We start from the raw sequence: 20931 nt of genomic DNA, 5'->3' as shown, positions 1-20931 counted from the left end.
CTACCCAAAATAAAATGTAGGATGTTGTGAGATCATTTGCATTTAACAACGTGGTACCCCAATCCATCCCACTTCCGCCCTTGGTTTGATATGATTATGGTCCTAAAACTTAAGCTTGTCATTCCTTTCCTCTTCATAGCTTTATGGTTTATTGTGCCTGTTTAATATGTGTATAGTCATTGATAACTGTATCTTTTCTACTCCTTTTCTCACTGGCACATCGAAAGATTCAACTATATTGTTGCATTGCTAGTCATTCACTTTGACAACCATTTCCCCCCCCAATTGTGTCACTCTGTAGCGATATGTTAGAGTGTCTGCCCTGTTCCTGTCCTTTTCTCTTCCTGGTAAATTTTTTTTAAAAAATTTTATTGCAAAGTCAGATATACAGAGAGGAGGAGAAACAGAGAGGAATATCTTCTGTCTGTTGATTCACTCCCCAAGTGACCACGATGGCCAGAGTTTAGCTGATCCAAAGTCAGGAGCCCAGAGCTTCATCCAGGTCTCTCACATGGGTACAGGGTCCCAAGGCTTTAGACCCTCCTCAACTGCTTTCCCAGGCCTCAAGCAGGGAGCTGGATGGGAAGCTCCCTGTGCAAAAACTATGATAGGGAGCAACCCAGACCAGGCAAAAGAAAGATACCCACAAGCATACATTTGGCTTAGGTCAGGGACAGACCAGGCTGAACCAGTTTACATCACCCGCTGGCGAATCCAAGCACCAGAACAGAGTATGGATTGGGCCAGGTTTGGTAGCAACACATACCAGTGCACATTACAGAAAGCCAAGGTGAGGTGAGCCATACTAGATATGGCCACAGTGCCCAACCAGCACATATGAGAACCAGGGAGGGAGGGGGCAAAGCCGGCAGGGGGAATGTGGGCTCCCCTGCTGGACAGCCACTCCCACTGGAGAGCATGAGCTGGGACTGGGGCAGACCAGACCAGGCATGGCTGCTACATCTGTGGGCCTCATGTGAGCTAGATCAGGGAAAAGCCAAGCTGGACTGACTATTACAACTGGTGCAGGCATAAAGTAGAGTGGGTGAGGGTTGGTTGGGCTTTGCCGCAGTATCAGCTGGCAGAGGCTGGCACTGGGGGCTAATTCTGTCAAGTTAAACTCCAGAACCACCTGGAGGGGGCATAATCTGGGAGTGGGGCTGGACTAGTAGGGAAATAGTGGGCACCTCCCTCTTGGGTTACCCCTCCCATTGGAGAGCATGAAAACCAGGACAGGGGCAAGAGTGGCTAGACAGAAAGGCAATTGCCAGTATGTATGTGGGCTGGATAGTCAGGCTAGATGGGTTGAACTAGGCTTCAATGCCCATTGGCATGTATGAGAGCTGAATGGGATGTGGGACAGACCGAACAAGCCTGGGAACAGGGTAGGAGCAGGCCTGGTGGAGGTTATGGGGAGTCACCCTGACTAGACTGCAGCTCCCACTGGTTTGTGTGACGGCTGAGTATGAAGTGGGCAGAATCAGGCTGGACTGCAACCATTGGTTCGCATGGAAGACAGGGCTGGAAACAGAACTGACCCAGCAATTGCAACCACCAGCGTATGCATAAGCTGATTGGGGTGACAGACCGTGCCAGACCCTGTACTGGCAAAACACACACAAGAGTCAGGTCTGGGATCACCTCAGACGAAGTTTCTTTGGAGATCCCTCCAACTGAGCTGCTGATCTCAGAACCCCGACCATGAAGAGACTAAGTCAACCAGTGGATTCTGAATAGATTTCATCGTGCTTGGAACAGTGAGATTGGCAGCAATTCAGAACCATTGAACTATCAAAACTGCTTGAGCAGGACATTTAGAGCATTCCCTACCTTTGAGACCTGAGATGGGTGGGAGGCTGGGTGGTGCTTCTCCCTCTGTTTCTCCACTTATCCCAGATACAGAAAAAAATATATATTTGTGTGGAAATAATGGTCTTACCCACTTTCCTGTAACCCTTGACCCTTTGTGCCCTAACCAACTATGTAAGATTATATATATAAAAAAATCCTCCCTTAAAAAGAAAAGAAAAGAACTGGCACCCTTGTGATATTCCTGTGCATGAAGGCAAGGACTTTAGCCACTAGGCTATCGTGCTAGTGGCTAAGTATTTCAACTAGCTGGTTTGACTTTGTTGCATCCGTATTGGCTAAGAGCTTAGCATGTGGTTCTAGCAGGTTCCCTGTGTTTTCTGTAAGGGCTGCAGGAGCTGCAGTGGCTTGTTCAGGCTGGGGCTATCACTTTACAAGTGTCTAACTTGTGGAACTGTGCTCAGAGCTGCCAGCAAGAGGCTGACTAACGAAGACATTCACCCACCAGCCCTGGGTGACCACAGAAAGCCCTTCCCTTCAGTGAGGATGTCTGATGGCAGGAGAGGGGGCAGTGGAAAATGTGGGTTCCTTGGTGACTGTTTCCTTGCTTCCCTGGTGGAAGCTGACAAAGGCAGGGACTAGGATCATGAACAGTCGGAATAGAATTCCCTTGAACCATGCCTCCAGTGACAATTTGTACCTGAGTCCCCTCCGCTTGAGGACCTGCCTCCAAGAGTGCAGAAGTGGCACTGTGAGACGTCTGTGAGGCAGGTGGCCTCACTGCCACCTGGCTTGTGCTCTTGAGGGACACTCACTGTGGGGGAGCCAGCCATCAAGACGGAGAAGCAGCCATAGGGATGCGCCCTGTCCAGAAACATCCAGTGGAGAAGCTACGGGGACAGGAATTGAGGCCCTCAAGTGGCAGGCAGTGGCACACACCAGCCATAATCCTCCAGGGAGCAGTGACATCCTCACACATTAAAATGCCCCACCCCACACAGAGCTCAGCTAACCAAAGCTCTCAGCCACAGAGCGCCACAAATTTTGTCCTACAAGTTTGCGAATTTAGGACAGGTGAGGAAGCTGAGGCCTGGAGACAGTAAGTTGGCAGTAAATGGAGAAGCCAAGATTTGAACTTGAAAAGCATGCTGCTCTTCACCTTGACTCTACCCTTCAAATTGCCTAGAATCTATTTCTTCCCCCTTGCACTTTCAGAATGCCCTCAGTGACTCAGAACATGACTCAGTAATCTGCTTCCCCCAACTGAGGGATTGAATCAGGAGAACAATGCTTCCACTGAAGACTCAGCCATGCCCTAAAAATAGCACCCTCAGGGAGGGAGAAACTGAGCTAAAGATTGGCAAGTGGAGTCTGCCCAAGAGAAAAGCCTAGCTTGAGACCTAAAAAACAAAGACTATCTACATTACACATCAGTTTTGGAGTTCAAGAATAATGCAAGATTGGAGAACCCTGCCCTTTTTTGGACAGGGGCTGTTTGGATATTTATAAGTTATTCACAGGACAGAGATTTATCAACTTAGAATTTAGGTGTGCCGAGTTTCGTGTCCCATCTACAGTTGCCCTGGTAGGGCCAGACCAGACGATTTCACAGACCTTATACAGCTCCATGGGCTGGATGTTCCTCACCTGCATGGAGAAGTTAAAAATCAACTTTATTTTTACGATGCCTTGTTTTAGTAATAAGACTTTATTTTTCTAGTATAAACAGTTTATTTACGAATCTGTGTGAAGATGTATCATTTGGAAGTTACGATTTTTGTTCTCAGATTTATTATGTTTATTTGATAGACAGAGACAGAGAGAGGACAAGGGAGAGATTCTGTCCACTGGTTGGCTTCCCAAATGGCCACAGTAGCCAGGACTGGGCCAGACCAAACCCAGAAGACAGGGACTTCTTTTGGGTCTCCCACATATATGCAAGTCTGCTGTTCTCCATGCACATTAGCCAAGAGCTGAATCAGAAGTGAAGCATCTGGGACTCAAAACAGCCCCAGTATGGGAATCCCAGCACCACAGTCTAGAGCCTAGCCTGTTACAGTATCAGGCACCAGATGCAGTTTGAAAGTTTCTGTGCCCTCCACAATTGATGTGTTGAGACTGAATCTCTTTGGTGTTGGTATTACAAGACAGGGCCTTTAGAGGTTGGCGGAGTCATGAGGGTTCTCACCTCACCAATGGGGCAGTGCTGGGTCAATGACCAGAGGGAGCCTGACCTTCAGTCACAGCAGGAAGACAAGTCGACAAGTCGCCACCCTGGGAGCAGAGAGCAGCTCCCAGCAGACACTAGAGCTGGCTCTTGGATCTTGACTGTACAGGGCCACAGGACAGAAACACCCCTCAGTGTGTGGTGTCCTGCGATCCCAGAGTTGTGTGTTGCGGCCCACATGGATGAAGGCAGATGTCTTTAATTTCAAACGGTTCAAACTGTTGTAAACATTCCAAAATGAAATCAGAATCACTCCTTAGGGTATAGTACAAGCAATCCTCAGCTTAGGATGGGTTGACTTAGCATGTTCCCAATTAGGACAAGTATGTGCATCTGGAAGAAACTATCCTTGTGCTTGAGAATTCTGACCTTTTCCCACGGCACCATACCCTCTCCCCCTGTGCTGGGCAGCAGGGCAGCAGCAGGCAGCCAGCCCCGCTGTCCTGGTGGACACCCTGGGACGCTGTGTGGCTGAGCTCTGACGGTCAGTAGGTCAGGTGAATCAAGGGCATCTTCAGAGTTGATGATAGTTTCCCTTCAGCATGGGCTTATCCCATCATCAGTCCAGGAGTGCTAGTGCTTGCAACAAAGAAACCAAAAAGGCTTTGCAGTCTCCCCTCTGCTCCCTGCCCTGTGAAGTTAGGTGGGCTGTGAGTTAAGAGGGGCACAAAGCTCTCAGCAAATAATTAGGCTCATGTATTTGGGAAGTTTTGTCTAGGTTTCACCACAAGATGCTGATTTCCCCAGAATCTGGACTAGGGACTGAAATGCCAAAGTGTTTTGTTTGTTTTGCTTTTTATAAGATAGAGAGGATCAGAAAGGGCCAGGCTGAAGTTCGGCTCAGTTCCATCCATTGAAGCCAGTTGGAGAAGAAACAGCAGATGAAAGATTTTTCTTCTTTCTGTCTTTCCTTTCTGTAAAAACTGCCTTTAAAAAAAAAGCAGAGCAGTTAGGACTCAAACCAACAAACCACCACTCTAATATGAGATGCTGAGCCTGGCGCGGTGGCGCAGTGGTTAAGGTCCTCGCCTTGCACGCCCGGGGTTCCCATATGGGTGCTGGTTCTAATCCCAGCAGCTCTACTTCCCATCCAGCTCCCTGCCTGTGGCCCGGGAAAGCAGTGGAGGACGGCCCAAAGCCTTGGGACCCTGCACCCGCGTGGGAGACCCGGAAGAGGCTCCTGGCTTCGGACCGGCATAGCATTGACTGTTGCACTCACTTGGGGAGTGAATCATCGGACGGAAAATCTTCCTCTCTGTCTCTCCTCTCTGTATATCCGCCTTTCCAATAAAAATAAAATAAATCTTAAAAAAAAAAAAAGAAAGAAAGAAAAGTAGAGAAAGACAAAAACAGAGTCCCTGTCTACTGACTCACTTCCCAAACACCCATCCTATCTCAGGATGGGCCAGGCTGAAGCCAGCAACCTAGCATTTCGTTTGGTTTCCCCAGGTGGGTGCTGGGGACTCAACCACGGCAATCGTTGCTGCCACCTCCCAGGGCCTGATTTGCAGTCATGAACTGGGCCAGGAGTCCTACAGATAGGCCATCCTGGGCATAGCTGTCTTAATAGTAAGCTAAATACCTGCTCCCCATCATTCTTAGGGTTACTGCTGCCTCATTCCATTTGACTGACACATCAGGAGAGGGTAGATATTTTCATTTGTTCCACGAAGACGTAATCTTTGGGCCTGGCACAGTAGTCTAGCAGCTTAAGTCCTCGGCTTGCACGTGAATGGATCCCTTATTGACATGGTTCTAATCCTGACAGCCCTGCTTTCCATCCAGCTCCCTGCTTGTGGCCTGGGAAAGCAGTTGGAAAAGGCCCAAAGTCTTGGGACCCTGTACCTGCATGGGAGACCCAGAAGAGGTTCCTGGCTCCTGGCTTTAGATTGGCTCAGCTCTGGCCATTGCAGCCACTTGTGGACTGAATTATTGGTTGGAAGATCTTCCTGTCTGTATGTCTAACTTTCCAATAAAAAATAAATCTTTTAAGAAAAAAGACAAAATCTTCTATTGACTTCCTATATAAGCTGAGAAAGACTTCAATCTAGAGAGAAAACCAAGATTTTGAAAGGCACAAATAGAGGCCCAGTGTTGTGGCCTCGTGGCTAAAGTCCTCATCCTGAACTCGCCCGGATCCCATATGGGCACTGGTTCTAATCCCGGCAGCTCCACTTCCCATCCAGCTCCCTGCTTGTGGCCTGGGAAAGCAGTCGAGGATGGCCCAAAGCCTTGGAACCCTGCACCCACATAGGAGACCTGGAGGAGGTTCCTGGCTCCTGGCTTCGCATTGGCGCAGCACCGGCTGTTGTGATCACTTGGGGAGTGAATCATCGGACAGAAGATCTTCCCCTCTGTCTCTCCTCCTCTCTGTATATCTGACTTTCCAATAAAAATAAATAAATTTTAAAAAGTGTTAAAAAAAAAAAAGAAAGTCACAAATAGGAGTACAAAAGGCACCACCCTCCTGCCAAGGTAGTGGCTTGCTATTTTTAAAGATTTACTTATTTTTATTTTACTTATTTTTATTGGAAAGTCAGATACACAGAGAGGAAGAGAGGAAGATCTTCTGTCTGCTGGTTCACTCACCAAAAGCTCACAAATGCTAGAGCTGAGCCGATCCAAAGCCAGGAACCAGGAGCTTCTTCTGGGTTTCCCATGTGGGTGCAGGATCCCAAGGCCCTGGGCTGTCCTTAACTGCCCTCCCAGACCACAAGCAGGGAGCTGGATGGGAAGCAGGGCTGCCAGGACAAGAATCGGCACCCACATGGGATCCTGGTATGTGCAAGGTGAGGACTTTAGGCACTAGGTTACTGTGCCAGGCCCTAATAGCTTATAATTGACAGGAGCTTATTCCTCTGTAAAGCAGCAATGACATGCGACTGCATAGGGTGCCTGCCATATTCAGCAACAGCTTGCAAGCTGGAGTCATAGATCAGCTCTGGGGACAGGCGCTACGGCACAGTTGTTAGGGCCTCATTCCATATCAGGATGCTGCTCAGACAGGAATTGTGACTGCTCCGTTTCTGGTGCAGTTTCCTGCTGATGCTCCTAAGAGGCAGGTGACAGCCCAAATGCTTGCGTTCCTGCTGCTCACACAGGAGACCTAGATGGCGTTCCAGCCTCCTGGCTTCAGCACAGCCCAGTCCCAGCTGCGGTAGGCATTTGGGGAGTGAACCGAAAGATGGAAGAACTCTTGCTAAATAAGTTCTGGGGCCAGCATTATTGCAAAGCAGGTGAAGCTACCACTTGCATTGTTGGCATCCCATGTGGGCACTATTTCATGCCCTGGCTGGTTCCTACTAATGGCCTGAGAAAAGCAGTGGAAGATGGCTCTTGTATTGGGGGCCCTTCTGCCCACGCAGGAGTCCCAGATGAGTCCTCTTCTTGCTCCTGGCTTCAGCCTGGTCCAGCGCTGGCCATTGCAACTATCTGGGGAGTGTACATCAAATGGGAAGGTCTCTCTCTCTCTCTCAATCTGTAACCCTTTCTAAATAAATAGATAAATAAATAAACAAATTTTAGGGCTGGCATCATGGTGTAGCAAGTCAACCTATCACCTGCAAAACCAATATCCTGTGTGGGCACAGTTCATTTTTCAGCTGCTCCATTTCGGATCCAGTTCCTTGTTACTGTGCCTGAGAAAGCAGTGGATGATGGCCCAAGTTCTTGGGCCCCTGCACCCCCAAGGGAGACCTGAAAGAAACTCCTGGTTCCTGGCTTTGGCCTGGCCCAGCCCTAGCTGTCTTAGCCATTTGGGGAAATTAGCAAATGGAAGATTCTCATCTCATTCTCTCTCTTTCAAATAAATAAATAGGCTTTAAAAAATCTTTTAAAAATCAATTCTGACCATAGCTAGGAAAGAGGAAGGAAGAAGGCGTCAGCACTCCTAACGCTCTCATGAGAGAGACTGAGGTGGCAGACGTCACTTCTCCTGACACCCCAATGTTCATGTGACCACATAAAACTGCAAAGAAGCCCCAGCCAATGTGTAAGGGAACTTCAAAAAGCTGAAAAGCAGAATTGAAAGGCCCAGTCTATTCTGATGTAAAAAGAGTTGAAACTCACCCATTCCGTATGTTTTCTCTGCGGAAAATTCACATCGTCATTTTAAAGAATGGAACTATAAATCTTTTTATATTTTTGAAAGATAGAGTGACAGAGAGGGGAGAGAGAGATCTGCCATCTGTTGAAACTTCTTTCTGTGACAGTGGGCCATGCTGAAGCCAAGAGCCTGGCACTCGATCCAAGTCTCCCACACTGGTGGCCAAGACCAAAGGCTCGAGCCATCAAGGACACACACCTGCGCCTCTCAGGATGCACGCGGACAGAAAGTTGGATCATTAGCAGAGCAGGTGCCCTGCTGGGGTGTACGCATCACAAAGCAATATCTTTACTACCCCCAACACCTGCCAGCCACACTATCTTTCCATTCAGTTTTTTCAGGAACTTGTTGAAGTCCCTCAAGTTACTATGTGGCCATGTGTTTGATTCCCTCCCCCAACACACACACACACACACACACACACACACACACACACACACACACACACACAATTATTGTTGGGAGAAAATGATCAGTCGACAGGAACACAAAATCGTTATGAGCTTTTACAGACTGGCAAGAGAAAGTCTTCTGTGTGTTGCAGGTGGACGGGAAGCAGTGAAAGTGGCAGGGCCAACTACGCTGCAGGTACGAGGCTAGATGACATGTCTTCGCCCACCCGATTTTAAAACATGCACAGCCCACTTTGAATCCTTCATTGATGAACTAGTTCATTTGTCTGTTTTAAACTGTGATCGAATCCTGTGCTCCTCCCATCTGACCCACTCGTGTCTGTGCCCCTACTCCCTGACCACTGGCCCCCACCAATTCCCCTGTCCTGCTTTTAGGATTAGCAAGAGGTCTTGTTCATGTTCTCTCCTGCCCACGTCCTCCGTGGGGCCTTCACAAAGCCCGACCTTCCAAAATGGCGAGCTACATAAAACTTCTGACCTCGTAAGACAATCATGGTAGGAACAACAACAACAACGAAAAGCTGGCTACAAAAGAGTCAAGCACATGCTTGACATGTGACATCTAATTTTATAAAAAAAAATAAGGGGGTGTATCATCATACAGGGTGCTCTCAAATCTTGAAAAATATTTTAGGGGCTGGCATTTTTGCATAGTGGGTAAAGCTGCCAGCTGTGATGCCAGCTTCCCAGATGGCTGCTGGTTGTTGCCCTGGCTGCTACACTTCCTATACAGCTCCCTGCTAATGGCAGACCGGGGAAAGGAGCAGAGGATGGCCCAAGTGCTTGGGTCTCTGTAGCCACATTAGAAAGACCTGGAGGAAGCGCCTACTTCTTGCTTCAGACTGGCTCAGCTTTGGCTACTGCTTCAATTTGAGGAATGAACCAAAGGATGGAAGCTTTCTGCCCCTCTTCTTTCTGTGTAACTCTGCCTTTCCAATTAAAAAAAATGCATATTTTATTTTATTTTCTTAAAGATTTATTTTTTTTTTATTGGAAAGGCAGATATATAGAGAGAGGAGGAGAGACAGAAAAGAAGATCTTCCATCCGATGATTCACTCCCCAAATGGCCGCAATGGCTGGTGCTGCGCCAATGCGAAGCCAGGAGCCAGGAACTTCCTCCAGGTCTCCCACGTGGGTACAGGATCCCAAGGCTTTGGGCCTTCCTCGACTGCATTCCCAGGCCACAAGCAGGGAACTGGGTGGGAAGCGGGGCCACTGGGATTAGAACTAGCACCCATATGGGATCCTGGCACATTCAAGGTGAGGACTTGAGGTGCCAGGCCACAGCACCGGGCCCATAAATACATATTTTAAAACAATAGTTAAAAAAATATTTAAAAGTCATCTGAAGGGCTAGTGTGCTGAATTAACTGGCTAATTCTCCACCTTGAAGTACCAATATCCCATATGGGCACCAGTTCATGTCCTGGCTGCTCTACCTCCCATGCAGCTCCCTGCTTGTGCCCTGGGAAAGCAGCAGAGGACGGCCCAAAGCCTTGGGACCCTGCACCTCTGTGGGAGACACAGAAGCTTCTGGCTGCAGATCAGCTCAGCTCCAGCTGTTGCTGCTCTTTGGGGAGTAAACTAGCAGATAAAAAAATCTTGCTTGCTCTCTCTTTCTCTGTGTGTAAATCTGCCTTTCAAATAAAAATAAACTAAATCTTAAAAAAAAAAAAAAACAACTATTAACAAACGAGAAAGCTGATAACTGCCAACATCCAAACCTGCAGAGGTACAAATCTCAGCAGTTGGGCAGATTTACAGAAGAGATAAGAGAATCAGATCCTTTCGGTGTAGAACAACGCCAAACCACAAAGATGAACAACAAGAGTAGAACCAAGAAAAAAGGCCGCACAAAACAACCAGGAGAAGAAGAAGAAAGGAAGCAGAGTGACAGACGTCTGTTCTTACTTGTTGGTAATAACCTTCAGCTTTTAAAAAAGAGAATCAAATCCCCCAATTCAAAGGTATAGACTGGCTAAATGTTTTCCGTATGTATATTTTTATTGCAAAGTCAGATGTCCAAAGAGGAGGAGAGACAGAGAGGAACATCTTCCATCTGATGAGTCACTCCCCAAGTGAGCACAACAGCCAGAGCTGAGCTAATCTGAAGCCAGGAGCCAGGAAATTCCTCCAGGTCTCCCACACGGGTGCAGGGTCCCAAGGTTTTGGGCTGTCCTCGACTGGTTTCCCAGGCCACAAGCAGGGAGCTCGATGGGAAGTGGAGCTGCCGGGATTAGAACCAGCACCTAAAGAAGATCCTGGCACTTGCAAGGCGAGGACTTTAGCCGCTAGACTACCGCGCCAGGCCCTTCCTTCTCATTTTAAAGGAGTTATTTGTTTATTTGTTTGAAAGGCATCAACAGAGGGGATGGAGAAGAGAGAGAGAGAACTTCCCAAATGGCTGCATTGGCTGGGAACTAGCTAGACCAAAACCAAGCACCAAGAGTTCCATCTGGGTCTCCCACATGGATGGAAGGAGTCCAAGGACAGATTGGGAAAAGACTAGCTGGTATTTGAACCATCTTTCTAGTGTGAAGTGCCAGCATCATAGGAAACAGCTTAGCCCGCCGCACCATAATGTCCCCCTCCTATTTTTTTTTAATTTTTCTTGTTTTATCCCCAATTTCTTGAGTTTAACACTTACCTCAATATTGTCTATTCTACCATAACGTATTCTTTTATGAATATTTATTTATTTGAAAGGCAAGATGGCAGACAGATATTCCATCTGCTGATCCACAACAACTGAGTCTAAGTCAGGTCAAAGCCAACAGTCAGGAACGCCATTTCCTGTTGTCCACACAGGTGGCCTGGGTTCGGGCACTTGAACCAACAGCTGCTGCCCTCCAAGGTACATTAGCAGGAAGTTGTATTGAAACTCAGAAGTAACCAGGACTCCAACTAGCACTCTGATATGCGAAGCAGTGGCTTAACCACTGTGCCGCAACACCTGTTGCATCTATTATAAGAATATTCTGTTCACTGCCTGGCATAGAAGCAATCCATATGGACACCTGTTCGAATCCTGGCTGTTCCACTTTCCATCCAGCATCCCTGCTAATGGCCTAGAGAAACAGCAGAGGTTAGCTCCTGTACCCACACGGGGGACCCAGCTTCAACCCAGCCCAGGCCATTGTGGCTATTTGATGAGTAAATCAGTGTATGGAAGCTCTGTATGTGTGTGTGTGCAATTCTGTCTTACAAATAAAATAAATAAATCTTAAATAGAAAGGAATATTGGATTTGGCATGATGGCTAAGTCGCTAAATCCTCGCCTTGCATGTGCTGGGATCATACATGGGCACTGGTTCATGTCCCAGCTGCTCCACTTCCCATTCAGCTTCCTGCTTCTGGCCTGGGAAAACAGCAAAGAATGGCCTAAAGCCTTGGGAGTCTGCACCCACGTAGCAGACCCGGAGGAGGTTCCTGGCTCCTGGTTTTGGATTGGCTCAGCTCCAACCATTGTGACCACTTGGGGAGTAAACCAGTGGATGGAAGATCTTTGTCTCTCCTCTCTGTAAATCTGCCTTTCCAATAAAAATATAAAAATAAATCTTGGGCCTGGCGCAGTGGTCTAGTGCCTAAAGTCCTCACCTTGAACATGCTGGAATCCCATACGGGTGTTGGTTCTAATCCCGGCAGCTCTACTTCCCAACCAGCTCCCTGCTTGTGGCCTGGGAAAGCAGTCAAGGAGGGTCCAAAGCCTTGGGTTCCTGTACCCACATGGGAGACCTGGAGGAAGTTCCTGGCTCCTGATTTCAGATTGGCATAGCACTGGCTGTTGTGGTCACTTGGGGAATGAATCACCAGATGGAAGATCTTCTTTCTGTCTCTCCTCCTCTCTGTATATCTGAGTTTTCAATATAAATAATATAAATATTTTTAACTTTAAAAAAAAAATTTTTAAGACTCTCAGTGTCCCTTAAAGGATATATATCACTGTGACCCATACATTTTGGTGTGTAGTGGGCCAGTTGGCATCTACCTGTTACCATCAGCTTCTCCTGGCAGGAGAGCCACTGCTTGGAATATCAGAGTGCCAGTTGGAGTCCTGGCTTTAATGCTGTGCTGGTGATTCCCCAAGGTGCCTGAGCTCAGCACAGCTGATTTTCAACATCAGACACACAGCAAGGGCTGCCCAAGGCATTGCCGGGAGAGCCCAGTTTAAAGTCCTCTTGTCTAACAGTGTCTTCTTAACACTGGGTAGATCTGAAAACTCCTGAGGAGGTTTCAAGCAACAGTGCTCGCTGCTGCCAGACTCCCACCTGGGCATTGCTCCCACTGGCATGGGTGGGGGCCGGGGATCAGTGCTGTGATTCATGTGCTCACGGCTGCCAACCCCAGATTAAACCCTCTGACATCCCTCTCCCTGGTGGACTTGAAACAGCCCTTGTCTTCCCCAGGCTGTGCTGTCCTGGTTTCCATTTCTCCATCTCCTAAGTGGATCTGGGGACAGAGACAGTAGCCCTGGGAGTTTCCCACGCAGCCAGAAGCCGCCATGCCCCCCGAACATTCTGTCTTCGCAGGAAGGTTGGGCGGGAAGCAGAAGCGTTGGTGTGGGATGACGGCCAAGTTGGGCACCGTGCTGTCAGGCGTCTTCACCCTGCTGGCCGTGTACCTGTATCTCAACTTCGAGCAGAAGCACCTGAGAGACAGCTACTGCCCTCTGAAAACCCAAACCCGTTACAACAGCACGGACGACGTCATCAACAAGTTCATCATTTGTCACAGCCAGATGATCGTCTTCTACCTGTCCATCATCACCGTTGTCATCAGCTGCTTCCTCCTCTACTCGGTGTATGTGAAGCTCTACAAGGGCCTGATGACCTACGTCATCTGGATCCTCTTCTACGAAATCGTCAACATCATCGTCCAGGGACTCACCAACACGGGGTTGCACACCGCGGAGGTCCGAGTCCTGCGCTGGTTTGGCTTGGTGGCTCGCGTGGTCATGCACTGCTTCTGGGCGTTCTACGTCATCACCTATGCTCACATCATCTACAAAGACCATAGCCAGGGCAACATCCTGACCTACAACAGGCGCATCTCCATGGGGAGCGGCGATTTCTTACCACAGAAATCAAAGATCTTCATCTACCGCTAGAACAAACAGCGCCTTACCCAGGCTCCAGCAGTGGAGGCGGGGCGGTGGAGGTGGTTGGCTGGTTCCTTTTTATTTATTTTTTATTTATTGTGATGGAGGGGTGGGATGTGTTTGGTTTTGTCTTAGCAACTAGAGACCTTTACTGCTTACTCTTTCTAGGGAATGGAGAGAGAGAGAGAGAGAGAGACAATGTGATTTGTAATCCCATCTGGAACCTCCTGTGCACTGGGGCTGTTTTAACTAAAAAGGACCCTGTTGTTGATGAAAACCTTCCTGGATTGCTTTTTTGGATGGCTCCTTTTGCATATCAGTGTTTGATGTGGTGGTACTTTGCGATTGCTGCCTTGCTGCGTGCGTTTTGCCTGGGCTGCAGCTGAGCAGGTACTGCTCTGACCGTCCGTTGGTTTAGGGCAGGATGGATGGATGCCTGGCTCAGCGGGATAGGGATGGGGGGACTGCTGGTCCTCACAATGGGGGCCAGGCCTTCCTGTGCGCTCTGTGTAATTCCCCATGAATCATGAAGTTTTCCAGTCTGGCTGTTGAGAAAAGGCACCATTTCCGGCCCTGTGTGAGCATTGGGCACAAAGAATTGTCACCACTAATCCTTCAGGGTTGCTCTTCCGCAACTCTCTGTTGATACCCTGGCAGTAGGCAGCGGGAGGGTGTGTGGTGGGGGTCCCCTCTGCTGACCACCAGTGTTTACATGGTCAGGGGATGGTGTCTTACTCCTGTCTGGTCCGCCTGTCCTGTGAACTCTAGCCAGACTTGGAACCCCCTTTCTTTGACTCAGAGCTGTCACTGGATTCCACACCCCACCCAACCCCACCCCCAGCTGCCACAGCCCTGAGCTGAGCTACCCACAGCTTTACTTCCTCTGTCCCCCGCTTTGGAGGCCAACACCCTTCCCAGCAGCCGGTATGTCTAGTATAGTTTGTGAATGTCTTTGTTTCAGGTTAGGAAGATAGAGGCTGATTCCCTGAGCTACTCCACCCTGGATGGAAGCAGAGTCTCCAGCCCAACATTGCTCTCACCCACTTTCCTCTAACCCTTGACCCTTCACACCCTAATCAAATGTGTAAAAATGATCAAAAACTAATCTTTATAAATTAAAAAAAAAAAAAAACGGTCTCCAGTCCTGGGTGGGAATAGAAAAGGGAAAAGAAAGCAGAAAGTGTATCATGAGTTCACTTATTTCTTAAAGGGAAAAGTGATGACATCAGAACAATGGCCCAACTCTCTGTTATGTTTTATGACTGTCCTGCTGTTAGCGGAAATACGCTTCACAAACACATCTGTGCACACCAGGGCTTAGGAATTACATCTTAGAAAGAGAAACACAGGGGCACTGTGCTATGGCCTAGCGGCTAAAGTCCTTGCCTTGAACGCACCAGGCTCCCATATGGGCACCGGTTCTAATCCCGGCAGCTCCACTTCCCATCCAGCTCCCTGCTTGTGGCCTGGGAAAGCACTCAAGGACGGCCCAAAACCTTGAGACCCTGCACCCGTGTGGGAGACCCGGAAGAAGTTCCTGGCTCCTGGCTTCAGATTGGCACAGCACTGACTATTGCAACCATTTGGGGAGTGAATCATCGGACGGATGATCTTCCTCTCTGTCTCTCCTCCTCTCTGTATATTTGACTTTCCAATAAAAATGAATAAATCTTAAAAAGAGAGAAAGAGAAACACAGGACTCTCACCCCCAGTGCTATGGCACCACGGGTAAAACTGCCACCTACAGTGCTGCCATCCCCTATGAGCACTGTATGTTCTAGTCCTGGCTGCTCCACTTCCAATCCAGCTCCTGCCAGTGCACCTTGGAAAGCAGTGGAAGATGGTCCAAGTGCTGGGGCCCCTACATGCACATGGGAGAGACCCAAAGGACGCCGCAGGCTCCTGCCTTCGGACCAGCCCCACTGCAGTCATTGTGGCCATGTGAGGAGTGAATTGGAGATGGATCTCTCTATGTCTGTCTTCTCTCTCTCTCTCTCTCCTCTGTAACTCTGCCTTTCAAATAAATAAATAAACCTTAAAAAAATAAAAAGAGAAAGATGGCTCAGTACACTTTGGGTGGCATTTTGTTACCCACGAATGTGAAGAATGCACAAATAATTTCTTCATGAAGATCAAGATTGTGTGACTGAGAATGCAAGAGAAAGAGAGAGTCCAGCAGGTGGCAGCATGGACGAGGATGGAAGGTGCTGGCCCCAGGAGTGAGGTTGGAGGCTTTATGGTCTGGGGGCCGGAGGTGGGGGGAGAGGGGGGGGGAACCAACACTTGCGAGGGGACACTGTCTTCTACAGAATAACCTGGATAAGCAAATGTCCAAGTGACCGATTCCTAGTAGGTCCTTAATTCACATTGATTCTTTTCAAGTTCTAATTTCAGATTTTTCCTTTTCAAAGAGGGTAGACTTACCACATTCTATTTGTGGATCTTAAGCTCAATAGAAGGAACAGCAACAGAAGAGTTTTTAAGGAGGGAAAGAGAGAATGTCAGCCTGGGCAGTAAGCATGGGGGGCTCCTTTCTGGCTCAGCCCCTGCCAACCTGTGTCACCTCCCCTCTGCCCTGCCACACTGCTGTGTGCTTCCTAAATGGGCTTTTGCCTGTTCCTGTGCCTGCCTGGATGTTGCCCTTGGGCCAAGGGTGAAGTCCCTTGCTCTTCCAGCAGGTTAATCCTTTAAGATTCAGTCCTTTAGGGTTAACCCTTGAGGACACACACAACTCAGCTGCCACCTCCTGGGGCTGGAGCCACTCACAGCTATTTCTTGTGGAGCCTAGGCCACTTCCTTCTCCTACTCCGCCTCCTCCAAGGCACGGGCCAAATTGCATTGTCAGGGTCTTCCTAGCGCCCCCCCCCCTTGTTTTCCAGTTTGAAAGTGTTTTGCCCACGTGTTCTCTGCCATGTGAGTTTCCACATGCCTGTCCAGGGCCAACTCCCTCTGTGAGTACAGACACGCGCAGTGTCTGCTGAATGAATGTGAGAGGAGTCAGGTTATGACAGCGGCTCAGCAGGGAGGTGCTGGGGTCGAGATCCCAAGGACGGGGCAGCAGGCACCTGGGCCTATACGTCACCTCTCAAACCCTGCAAGCCGGGTAGAAAGCAAAGGAATGCAGTTGTGATCTGGGGTTCAGAGGGCCAGGGGACACCCAGGGTGGGTGACTGTTCACAGGTAAGGCTTGCCTAGGGGTGGGGGGAATGGCAAAGTAGTCACCTTTACACCCCTACCTGACGCTTGGTCTCACCTGCTCCACAGGGCTCTTCTGCGTCAGGGTGTAGGGACAGGTATATGTCGTCGGAGTCCTACAGCGCCGGGAAGATGGTGGGGATAAAGTGTTAAAGTGTGGGATGCAGCTTGAGAATATCAAACTGTGTGACCAAGAATGGTTAATATTTTTTTTTTTTAATTTTTATTTGAAGGTCAGATTTTCACAGAGGAGATAGAGAATATCTGCTGGTTCACTCCCCAAGTAACCGCAATGGTTGGAACTGCACCAATCTGAAACCAGGAGCCAGGAGATTCCTCCAGGTCCCCCACGTGGGTGCAGGGTCCCAAGATTTGGGCCATCCTCGACTGCATTCCCAGACCACAAGCAGGGAGCTGGATGGGAAGTGGAGCATCCGGGATACAAACTGGTGTGTCGGCCTCGCCCACATCACTGTGTACCCTGAGCGAGGGACTAGGGTTACAAAAAAGACAACACGCAGTGGGTCATTCTTGCGAAGAGAAAGCCGTTTATTCGAAGTTGGCCTGCCTCTTTTATGGTCTGCCTGGTTCCTTCCAGTATTTTCCCAATGCTCAAGCAACTCCTAAGCTCCCCCAAGGGCATCTCAAAAAAGGGGAAGCACGGAAGAGGGAGCTTGATGTCAAGCCAGGGGCTAAATGTATCAGGCCAAGATTGCCCATCCCATTACCCCTAAATAAACATGCTACGCTGTGGAGTTAACCCTTGGGAGACCTGGCTGTGCACTGGTGCCCACATGGGATCTCGGTGGATGCAAGGCGAGGACTTTAGCCACTAGGCTATTGCACTGGGCCCATAATGGTTAACTTCTTAGGGACAGAAAGGGCTGGTGGCAGAGAATGAGGGTTGAGTAGGACTTTCATTTGGGAAGATGAGAAAGCTCTAGAGGTGGAAGGTGGCCATAGTTGCCTAAGAGGAATCTACGTACCGTCACGGAACTGGGAACTCAAAGGGTTTCATAATGTTAAAATAATTTTTTTTTATTGGAAAAGCAGATTTATAGAGAAAAGGAGAGGCAGAGAGAGAGGTCTTCTATTTATTGGTTCACTCCCCAAATGGCTGCAATGCCTGGAGCTGAACTGATCCAAAGCCAGGAGCCAGGAGCTTCTTCCCGGTCTCCCATGTAGGTGCAAGGGCCCACAGACACATGCCATCCTCTGCTGCCTTCCCAAGCTGGATGGAAAATGGAGTAGCTGGAACATGAACTAGAGCCCATAAGAGAAGCTGATGCTTGCAGGTGAAAGATGAGCCAGTTGAGCCCTTGCGCTGGCCCTTCAAAAGATATTAAATGGTCCATTTTATGTGTGCTTTATGTTTTTTTTTTTAATTTATTAACTGAAAGGCTGCAAGCGAGGGAAAACTCTTCCATTCGCTAATTCATTCCCCATATATCTGCAACAACTAGACTGGGCCAGGCCAAAGGCAGGAGCCAGGAAATCAAATCCAGGTCTGCCATGTGGGTGGCAGGGACCCAAGCTCTTGAGCCCTCACCTGCCACCCCCCGGGCTGTGCATTAGCAGGAAGCTGGCATTGAGAGAAGAGCCAGCATTCAAACCCAGGTCCTCCAGTACTGGGCACTGGCCTCCCAAACAGCATCTTCACCCCTGAGCCAAACCTGCCCCAACTGTGTGGTGTGTATATTTTGTCATATTTGAGGTTGAACCAATACATAAAGTCAGGGATGGTGGTGAGTGGGAAGGGAGCCAGGCAGCCTGTGTGTGCACCCATTGGCTGGGCAGGGCCCCCTCTGACTGCCTGATGGAGAGAGGCTGGGACCGGCCGCCGGCTGCCCTCTGGTCGGACCCCGCTGGAGACACCTCAGGCAGGAGACAGACAAGCTCCTGCGTAATGCGCGCATGACTATTTCTTGCCTTTCTCCCTTCATAGACTGGCACGCCAGTGAGCTGCTTGAAGAAGAGAGAGCTTTCCTGGATAGCCGTGTGACGTGGCAAAGAAGGCAAGCCAAGCCAAGCCCGCCCCAGCCTGGAGCCCTCCACGACAGACACATGCCGAGCAGTGTCTGCTGTGGTTCTGAGCATCTCCCCCTGGCCAGAACACAGCCTTGAGGGCTCAAGTGCAGCCCAGGTTGCAGCTGGAGCTGCACCTGCTGGGTGATCTCTGCAAGCCCTCACACTCACAGCCCTCTGCTTCCGGTCACCGCTGGCTGAGGACAAGGCCAGGGCACACCCAGGGAGCAAAGCCAGTGCAGGGTAGGGATGCTGGAGGAGAGCCAGGAATGACTCCCAGCCTCCAGCCAGGGAGCCAATGTAGGCTTCTGTCTTCAGAGAAACGCCTTCCCTGGAGCCTCCTGACCCCAGCAGGAGACCCCATAGAGCAAGGCTGGAGCTGGAACAGAGGGAGCTGAGAGCTCCCACTTCCAGCCCACCAGGTCAGCACAGGGAACAGACCCCCGCAGCCCCAGCCACAGGCTACAGCTGTCAATTCTGGAAGTGTTAACGGAGGCGGGGGGACTCCTCCAGGGCTGGCTCTGCCCATCGAGTCACAGACTTGGTTTCCTCTCTGTCTCCCCAGGAACCACTCCGCTAATGCAAGCTTGAGATGGCTCCCGAGCAGCTTTCCCGTATAGCGGGCCTCTTCTCCGTGCTCAACACCATCCAGTTCCTCATCTTTGATGTGAGCCAGCTCACCCAGATCGGCTACGAGGACAACTACTCCATCTACCTGGAGTCCAACTCCAGTCTGGCCTCCTGGCTCATGAACTTCCACCGTGACATATGCACGGGCCTGTCGGTTGTGACCATCCTGATAGGCAGCTTCCTGGTATTCTGCATCCGCAAGAACTTCTACCTGGGGATGCCCATCTACGTCGTGTGGATCGTTGTCTACGAGCTGGCCAGCTTCTCCATGGTGCTGTTCACCCAGGGCATGATCCGCAAACAGTTCAAGCAGCTGAGCGTCCTGTACCTGCTGCTCTCGAGCTCACGCATGATCCTGCACTTCTGCTTCCTGCCGTTTGTTATCAAGCACACCTACTTGCTCTACAAGGACCCCAAGTCCACCTTCAAGGTGAGCCGCCTCTGGCACTCCTCCACCAGCGCTGTCAACTGGCAGCCCGTTGGACCAGGGATTGTGCACAGCAAGTCAAACTGAAGAACGCCAAACGACGCGGGTGAGGTGGGGAGGCTCTGGGCCCATTGTCCCCCTGGGAAATCCGGGAGTTGGTGCTTGATCTTCGCACACAGTTGACTGGCAGAGAGGGAGGCCCTGGGGCAGTTCCTGCGCAGGTGCGTGTCTGCGTGGCATGTTTCAGCTGTTCATGACATTCTTGCCTTTGAGTTGACCTCGCAGTGTCACTGCTGTGTGTCTTTGTCGCTCGCTCTCAGGAGCCCCTGCTCTCTGTTTTCCCCCATGGGCCATCCGTCAGGTGCTCAGTTCTGTGGAGTCCTCCATGGGCAGGGCACTTTGTGTGCAGATGGCAACCCGCTATACCCCTTTGTCCATCCGTCCGTCTGTGCTGTGCAGGAGCCACCTGCGTCTACAGCAGCCCTGGATTTGAGCTTTGGGTCTACTGCAAATTTCCATCTGCAGAGCCACAGGAGGCTGGTGTTGGGGGTGGGGAGGTGGGACACACACACTGCTCCTTTTGCCTAAGCTCATCTCCTCCAACTCCAGGAGACCCTTGTGCCTTTCAGAGAGCAGCTCCTGGAACTAACTCAGGCAAACACAGCAGGACAGGGCTTCATCTAAGAAAGCTCTGAGACTTCTCCACTGACCCGCCTTGGGCTTTCTGCACCACATAGCTCCGGCTGCAGGGGGTGGGTGGCCTGCACATGGTGGGATGTTCTTGGACGCCACTCCTGGCCTCCACCTGCCAGTTGCCAACGACACTCTTCCCATTCCCATTCCCTCTCCAAATACACCACCGCCATCCCGAGCACATTGTGACAACTGAAGTATCTCCAGACCTTGTCCAAGTCCCCTACAGGCTCTCACTTGAGAATAATAACCACTAGTATTTTACTTTTTTTCTTTTATATTGGAAAAGCAGGCAGAGAGAGCGCTCT

General features: G+C 49.9%; 1 protein-coding gene across 1 annotated transcript; it reads left to right on the top strand.

Annotated features, from left to right (window-relative positions):
* The first annotated feature begins 13056 nt into the window (after positions 1–13056).
* On the top strand, positions 13057–13662 carry TMEM217 (transmembrane protein 217). The gene has a single exon (XM_040983048.1). The coding sequence runs from the start codon at positions 13057–13059 to the stop codon at positions 13660–13662; it is 606 nt and encodes a 201-aa protein (XP_040838982.1).
* The last annotated feature ends 7269 nt before the right edge of the window (positions 13663–20931 follow it).

This window comes from Ochotona curzoniae, unplaced genomic scaffold (assembly GCF_017591425.1).
Source record: "Ochotona curzoniae isolate NIBS_2020 unplaced genomic scaffold, NIBS_Ocur_1.0 contig_3819, whole genome shotgun sequence".
Classification (NCBI taxonomy): Eukaryota; Metazoa; Chordata; class Mammalia; order Lagomorpha; family Ochotonidae; genus Ochotona; species Ochotona curzoniae.
The sequence above is the reverse complement of the archived record's forward strand: the minus strand, read 5'-3'. Positions and strand labels throughout refer to the sequence as shown.